Source organism: Orycteropus afer, unplaced genomic scaffold, assembly GCF_000298275.1.
Source record: "Orycteropus afer afer isolate SDZICR_OR568_19922 unplaced genomic scaffold, OryAfe1.0 scaffold00070, whole genome shotgun sequence".
Taxonomy (NCBI): domain Eukaryota; kingdom Metazoa; phylum Chordata; class Mammalia; order Tubulidentata; family Orycteropodidae; genus Orycteropus; species Orycteropus afer.
This window is the reverse complement of record NW_006921657.1, coordinates 4,162,354-4,170,909: the sequence shown is the minus strand read 5'-3', so window position 1 is coordinate 4,170,909 and position 8,556 is coordinate 4,162,354. Positions and strand designations below refer to the sequence as shown.

The 8,556-nt window shown below is 37.3% G+C and overlaps 1 protein-coding gene across 1 annotated transcript in view; it reads right to left on the bottom strand.

Annotated features, from left to right (window-relative positions):
- MICU1 (mitochondrial calcium uptake 1) overlaps nt 1-8,556 on the bottom strand; it is a 277,929-nt gene that overhangs the window by 235,004 nt on the left and 34,369 nt on the right. The window contains exon 2 of the mRNA XM_042780922.1: nt 6,832-6,994. Coding sequence (XP_042636856.1) covers nt 6,832-6,994 — 163 coding nt within the window. The remainder of the gene's footprint in view (nt 1-6,831; nt 6,995-8,556) is intronic.

Genomic DNA, 8,556 nt, shown 5'->3' with positions numbered 1-8,556 from the left:
TGGAGGGTCGACGAAAGAGGGGGAGGCCTTCAACGGGATGGATTGATACGGTGGCTGCAATGATGAGCTCAAGTATAGCAGGGATTGTGGGGCTGGTGTGGGATCGGGCAGTGTTTCGTTCTGCTGTGCATGGGGTCGCTATGAGTCGGAAACGACTTGACGGCACTTAACAACAACAACTCCAGTTGAAGCAACATTTGTATCGTTTAGAATTTTTTAAAAGAGTCTTATAATTCTCTCATCATTGAATGCTAGCAAAATTGAAGAATGTCATAAGAGAATTCAAAAGGTCTCAGTAACAGAATACACAGCCATATATATTGTAGTCTATAGGATGTTATGAAATGGAATTGACTTGATGACAATGGGTTTTAAGTTTACAGTTCTTAAATAATATGTTTTAAAAAAGAGATTAATTTTACTTCTTACTTCTGTGCAACTTCCTGAATCCTAAAACAAAACAGAGTTGGGATTTCACAGATTTGAACAGCTAACAGTCCTTCAAAGACAAAGTATATCAAACAATGGCATAAAAAAATAGAATCCTGCTTCATGGAAACACAATAAGCAATAAAACTTATCAAATTTACTATCAAATTCAGCAAACTGTCAGAGATCTTTTACATACAGCATATTTAGAAAACAACAGAGTTGAGAGAACACAAGCAAATCTTTGAATAGCAGCAAAAATCAAGTTAAATGGCATACATTTAACCACAATTATGCAAGGAGCTCTGCTGGCTCAGTGGATGAGGCATTTGGCTGCTAATCAGAAGGTCAGTGGCTCAAACCCATCAGCTGCTCCACAGAAAAAAGATGAGGCAGTCTGCTTCCATAAAGACTTACAGCCTTGGAAACCTAATGGGGGTCACTATGCGTAGGAAGTGACTTGATGGCAGTGAGTCTGGTTTTGGTTTGAGTGAAATTAGTAACATATACCAAGAGTTCCAATACTCACATTCTTAAATGTAGTTGAAAATCAGTTCCAATGTAACTAAGGAACAGGTTTTTAAATTTATAACATCTTCCTGACAGTAAAAGCATGTTTATGCAATTAAGGGACTAGTGGACCATGGGAAACAGCCTACATGATCCTGAAACCAGAAGAACTAGGTAGCGGCTGGCTACCAACGCCAACCACTCAGAAAGGGATCAAAACTGGAGATCATGAACAGAGTAGGAGAAAAATGTGGAACAATTCAAAATCATAAAAAAGGTCAGGATAACTGCTATGACAGAGACTGGAAAAACACTGAGACTCTGGCCCCTATTCACCCTCCATGACTGGAATTACACTCACTTCTGTGGCTTCCAGCCAAACAATAGGCAGGCCGACAAGATGAACAATTACACCAGGTAGGTACACTCATTAGAACAATCAACCTTGGGGGATCAAAAGGGGAGCATATGCACTGGGAGACAGCTCAGAGGGCAGGAATGCATAGGAAAGGACACAGGGAAAAGATATTCACACGGAAGAAGTGGGAAGAGAGCTGTTACATTGTTGGGATTGCAATCAATGTCCTGAAACAAAATGTGTATGAACTACTGAATGGAAAATGAATTTATTTTGTAAACTTTCACACAAATCATAATTTTAAAAAATACATGTTTTTTCTCTTATATTTTTGTGCATACTGAAAAATCTCTGTGGTCTAATCATCTTGATTCTTGGCCTCACTTTTAAAATAGGTATATTAATCATTGTAGGCTAAATTGCTATTACAAACAGACCCCAAAATGCTATAGCTCAACTAAAGTGAAAGCATATTTCTTATCCAAGTATAGCCCAGAGTGGGTGTTTCAGGTTTGCAGGAAGCCATAAAGTCCTTCAGGAACTCAAGCTGAAAGCAGCTCTGCCAACATGTGGCTTTCAAGGTCAATTCTAGTCATCACCATTCTAGCTACAAGAAAGGAACAAAGAGCACTGTGGGAGACTTTATGAGCCAGGCCTGGAAGCGGCTCAAACACTTCCATTTAGTGGATACCTAGCATTCCCCATGACAACTAAGAAATCAGGGCTGAGATCACTGAAAATAGCATGACATTAACTGATCTACGTGGCTGTAAGTCGGAGCCAACTCAATGGTACCTAACAATAACTGATCTACGGTACACCATGAACAAAGCCTTATAACCAAAACACATTATGTTAAAAGAATGCAATGGAATAAGCAAGGGCTTTGGAGTTATACAGACATATGTTTGAATCCTGCCTCTATTAGTAACCAGGAGCTCTGGTAGCATAGCGTAGTGCCTAAAGGCACTTGACTGCTAACCAGAAAGCTGGTGGTTCAAACCCACCAGCCACTCCTCAGAAGGAAGATGGGGCAATCTACTTCCGTAGTGATACTGCCTTGGAAACCCAAGGAGGGGTCGCTATGAGTCGGGTCCGACTCCACGGCACACCACCACCACCACCACCACTAGTAACCAGCTATATGATTTAAAACAAGTTACTTAACTGCTCCAAGTTTCAGTTTCTTCATCTGTCAAATATATATGAAATTCTGTGTGTGTGTGTGTGTGTACCTGTCATACAGAAAATGTTCAGTAAATGTTAGTTTCTTTCACCTCTCCTATCCTTTTTATTTTGTTATTTATGTATTACTCACTGCCATTGAGTCAGTTCTCACTCACAGTGACCCTTCCTTGGGTTTCTGAGGCAGTATCTATGCAGAAGGAGATTGCCCAGTCTTCCTTCTGAGGAGTGATTGGTGGGTTTGAACCGCCAGCCTTCTGGTTAGCAGTCAAATGCCTTAGGCACTATGCCATCAGAGTATTAAGTAAGCTGAAATGGGTTTCCAGTCACCTGATCAATTTTTTGGCATTTTGTTTGGCATGTTTGTTATCTTTTAGCATTCATGTTTTCCTATCAATCAATTTAAATTATTTACAACTGCAGTGAACCAAATCATTTCGTCTTTTTAAATAAAGTAATTAAAAATAATTAATCATTTAATTTATTTATTTAAGTAATTTCCCTTTTTAAAATGAAGGTGCCACTAACCCCAACCTCCAACAGACTGACAGCTCAGGAACAACAGCAGTATAGGCATAGCCAGAAGTATAAAAATAATGAATGTGAAGATCTTTACTGAGCACAAGTCTAAGAGGCAACAGCACTTTCTGGAAATGAGTCTCACAATTCAAAGAGCAATTTCTTATCTGAAAAGTACAGAAATGACAGTGAGACTTCTAATCAAGTTAGAATTTTCTGTTTTAAACCTTCTGTGCTCTAAAAATAAAGCAGTGATTAATAAAACATAAAATGGGAAAACTTAGAAAGTCAAACCCAGTTCAAAGCAAGATAATCTTTTCTGTGCATCAGGGACTGAACAGAAACATTCTGTGGTAGGAAGAACTACAGTTGTGGGTCTTTATAATCCCAGTCTGAAAATAGGCAATCCAGATCACGGGTTCATGCTTCATGAAATAATGAGCTGAAAGTATGCTCCGAACGAGGCATGGGCCCTGAGCAAAGTTCACGGCATAAAACCAGGAACTGGTGCATTTTCTTTTAATCACAAAAAGAGGGTGAAGAAGTTTTAGCCAGTTGTTGCAGAGGGATAATGTTCATATGAAATTCTATACATAAGGCATCAAGTAGAATAATCCATAGCTTTGGCTCCAGAATCTAGGCCAAACTGCTTGTGGGCTCAGTGACTAGATGTTTAATACAGTGGGATGCAAGCCCAGAACTGCCAATATAAAAACTAGTTCTTGACAAACAAGCTTTGCAGGTGAGTGAAAGTAGCCACAAAACCACTAAATAGAAAAAAGTAAGCATAAAACAAAAACCTCAACAAGCTCCCACACAAAACAAGCCTGCACATCAAAATTCTAAAACACATAAGAAAAAAATGCTAGATAAGCACAAAAGGCTAGATAAGCACACTAAGCAGGAGATGGATTAATTTTTAACAAAATAATAATAATAATGAGGCAACCTAAAAATAATTTTTAAAGAAGTATGTTTAGAATCCTGAAAGATCTGAAAGAAGGAAAACACACTTGTGCATGCAAGTACACCCACACAGAAACTGTTAAGCAAAAATGATAGAAAATAAAAAAGAGAAATCCTGGACACTAAAAATAAATGCCATTGAAATAAAAAAATCAATATATGGTTTACATTCTAGAATGCGGTAAAAATGGAATTAATGCACTAGAAGATACATAGTACCCAAAGAAAGAACTCTGAATGTACCATAAAGAAGTAATGAGAGAAAATATGAAAGATGAGTTAAGAAATACACAACACAGGTTATGAGGATCCAATACACATTTAACAATAGGTTCAAAAGAAAAGACTAAAGGGATTGGTAACAAAACAATATTGAAGCAATGTGTAAGAATTTTCCAGAACTGAAGACTTGAGGTTTCATAAGGGGAAGTAAAATAAAAGAAAGAAACAAACAAACAAAAATTAAAAAGAAAGAAAGAAACACACAAACGATAATAGTATGCTGTGAATGAAGTGGTATGTTTGAGCTAACTCTTTGCACCTAAGGATTTTTGTTCTCTTAATAACATTTATTATGTTTTCAGTGAAGATTTACACAGTATTCAGCATCTCATTCAACAACGTCTACACCAGTTGTCCAGTAACATGGGTTATATTCTTTACGTTTACTTCCGTTCTCGTTGTTCTCTGTTAATCTCATTTCCCCACCCCTTGCATTCTCACCTTTGTTTTGGTGCTCGTATAAGTGATTTTTTAAAGAAGCACAGTACCCACAAGTACTATTCTTTATTTTGTGAGCCAATCTGTTATTTAGCTAAAAGGTGACCTAAGGGGGTTAGTTTTCATTCAAGGTTTAAAGAATATCTCAGGGCAATAATCTCAGGGAATAGTCTAGTCTCAACCAGTCCAATAAGTCTGGATTTTTTAAAAATCTGAGGTTCTGTTCCACACTTTTCTCCCATTCTACCAGGATCCATCTATTGTGGCTCTTATGAGAACAGTTGGTAAGAGTAGCCAGGCACCATCTAGTTCTTCATGTCTCAGGACAGACAAGGTCTTGGTTCCTGCAGACTATTTGTACTGTACACTAGCTTGTTCTCTACATATAAATGCCTGAATAGATGCATATATATCTGCACATATATTTTTTGGTTATGCACTTAAGAATTTTTAAAAAATTGAAATAAAGTAAAACACACAAAATAATTAGGCCACAGTTGTTGTTGTTGTTGTTATGTGCCGTCGAGTCGGCCCCGACTCATAGTGACCCCTCCTTGGGTTTCCAAGGCAGTATCACTACGGAAGTAGGATTGCCCAACCTTCCTTCCGAGGAGTGGCTGGTGGGTTTGAACCGCCAGCTGTCTGGTTAGCAGGCAAGTGTCTTAGCCACTATGCTACCAGAGCTCCCAGGCCACAGTTATAAGTAGCAAATTCAGGACAATGGTTTATCTCTGAAGAGGAAGGAGGAGTAATGGGATTAGGGAGAAGCATAAAAGCAATTTTAGCTGTATTTTTCACATGTACTTTTTTTTCTTTTTTTTTTTTTTTAATCTGAAGCAAACATACCAAAAAGTTAAAATCTGACAGACCCAAGTGGTGAATATGTGAATGTTCATTATATTACTATTTTTCTGAATATTTAAAATATTACTAATTTTTTTGTGAAGTATGAGATATGGTCAACTACTGAGCACAAGGCAAGAGTAAATAATGAAAGTAGTTCCAGCTTGCAAAATGGAAAGCTGACTGTAAATAAAACTGCTTGCAAAGTTAAGTTGAGCTCTCTTCTTACTCACTCAGGGCAAGAGAATAAATGAATGAATGTTTCTTTACTGAAACAGTAGGACATTTAACGATTGACTTGAATCCACAACTTTTGTTCAAATTCATCTCACACAGACATGGATTTGAAAATGAGAAGGTATATTTAATAACTTCATCCAGACAGATAAAAACCAAAGAGAAGATTCAATTTTCTCAAAAGAATTCTTTTTACAAGTATACACACACACAATACAGAAATAACTCCAATTATCTTGATAAGCTATAGTTTAGCAACCAAAAGCAATTTCCTGAATTTTAAATTTAGCATGCAAAATGTCTAAGAAATTCATGCTTTTGATTATTCTTCAGTACATCTTCGGAACGCAAATGCCAAATATCATAGGCATCATCACAGACGAAGTGATAAGTTTTTTGAGGTGAAGCTACTACATAAAAACACACTGTATTAACAACATAAAATGTGACAGTCATTTGAAATTTATGCTGTCCCCACAATGATTGGGTTTGTAGCAATATGTATCTGTTTCCAAAGACTCCATTTACAACTAAAACCAAAACCATACTCACTGCCCTCGAGTCAATCCCGACTCACAGCAACCCTTCCTTGGGTTTCTGAGGTGGCATCTCTAGGAAAGTAGATTGATCAATCTTCCTTCCAAGGGATGGGTTTGAACCACCAGCTTTCTGCTTAGCAGTCAAATGCCTTAGGCACTATGCCATCAGGGCTCCCCCATTTACAACTAGGTATAATAAATTAGAAATTCCACAAAGACTCAACACACATGATAACAATTAGCATCATGAAGATGCAAAAACCAAAAGTTCCCTTAGGTAGCTAGAATTAAGAAATAATATGGTAATCTTGGTTATCTGTCCTAGAGCCCTTTAACTACCTACTCCCCCTTAACTGCATATTCCAAGACTAGCTTTGGCTTAGAATCTGATGAGAAAATATCAGAGATGTGAAAAATTTTAAAGTGAATATGAACAATCTGAAATATATGTCAAAAGAGACTGGACGGCATTATTCTATAGAATTTACTATAGTTCTGATTTACTTATAAGATCATGTTCCATACTTTTCTGTCTCTGAATCCAGAACGTTTCTTCTTTTTCTCTTCTGGATAAGGCTCAAGATAGGTATCTGCAGCCTTTTTTTCATGGTCACAAACTGCCTCTTCATTTTTATTCTTCCCTTCAGTTTTTAGGTTGTTAACTGATGGTGGAGACTCTGCATGGGCCCTGGATGTGCAAAGAAGAAATCTGGATTAATCATCATATTAACTAAATAAGTACTCTCAGCTACAATTTAGCAGCAACAACAGCAATGGTGTTTGTCAACGATCCTACATGAAGACTGCTGAGATTTCCATGTGCATTCAATTATCAACAGCATGTAAAAACTGAATGTTCAGTAGAACCCTCTCTGGCTGATTAGAGACCTGAAACTGGCAATTTTATTCAATGAAGACTTTTTACAACTTCTTCAACCAAGGTAATGCCTCTACTTCTTCAAACTTCTATATTACTTAGAAGTGCCTGAGACACAACCTGCAATATAGTGTTTTGCATGGCTACTTATTTTTTCCTAGAATCTATTTTGTTCTCCAACTACTAGAATCAAGTGAGGCTTTTTTAATAGATCAAACTCTAAGTACCTGCAGTGTCATGGTTCAACCTAATAAAATAATTTTTTCTTTTGTGTTTCCAGAGTGCCTTATAAACCAATGTCTTGCAGATAATGGACTGAACTGTGTCCCCTCAAAATGTATGTCAAATTGGCTGGGCCATGATTCTCAGTGGTCTGACAGTTATGTGGCTGTTACGGATAGATCCCCCATGACATGATCTGATGGGATAAACCAATCAGTTGTGAAAGGATTAGGGTGAGACATCACCCTTAATCCCATCGCAGCCCTGATCCAATGTAAAGAGAATTTCCCAAGGGGTGGCCAGCAAAATCTTTTACCTTATAAGAGACAAAAGGAGAGAGGAGGGAGCAGAGAGGGTGACCTACACCAGTAAGAAAGAAAAGGCAGAAGTGGAGTGTGTCCTTTGAAGTCAGGGTCGCTATGCTAGAATCCTCCTAGGACCAACAGACATCTAGAGAAAGCCTTCCCTTAGAGCCAGCACTCTGAATTTGGACTTCTAGCCTCCTAAATTGTGAGAGAAAAAATGTTTGTCAAAGCCATTCACTTGTGATATTTCTGTTATAGCAGCACTAGAAAAGTAAGACACAGAGAAAACATGCAATGCATCTGAGACTACTGAAGGAACGCCCATGGACATCCACATCTAGGTAGACCTGCAAAGGGGTTGGAAAAAGTATAGTGAGATTAAGGTACTGAAAGATGAAAAAATTCTTAATGTATTCCTTTCATATAATTCTTCACAGAAGATACAAATCAACAGTTTTTCTCTATATTATTTACTTGCATAATAAAACACTACAAAGAGTTATTTGAATTTGTAAGTAAAAACTATTATTGATTTTTAAAAAGCTAAAACCTAAAAATAAACAAGCAACAAGAAAATTTTACGTTGATTTAAAAACTACAGATTAGGAAAAAATATTTGGTAATAACATATCTGACAAGGGACTTATCTCTAGAATTTATAGAAAACTCCAACACCTCAATAACAAAAAGACAAATAATCCACTTAAAAAATGGGCAGAAGACATGAATACACACTTCACCCAGGAGGGTATTCAAGCGGCCAACAAACATATGAAGAAATGCTCACGATCATTAGCTATTAGAGAGATGCAAATCAAAACAACAATGAGATACCATCTTGCTCCA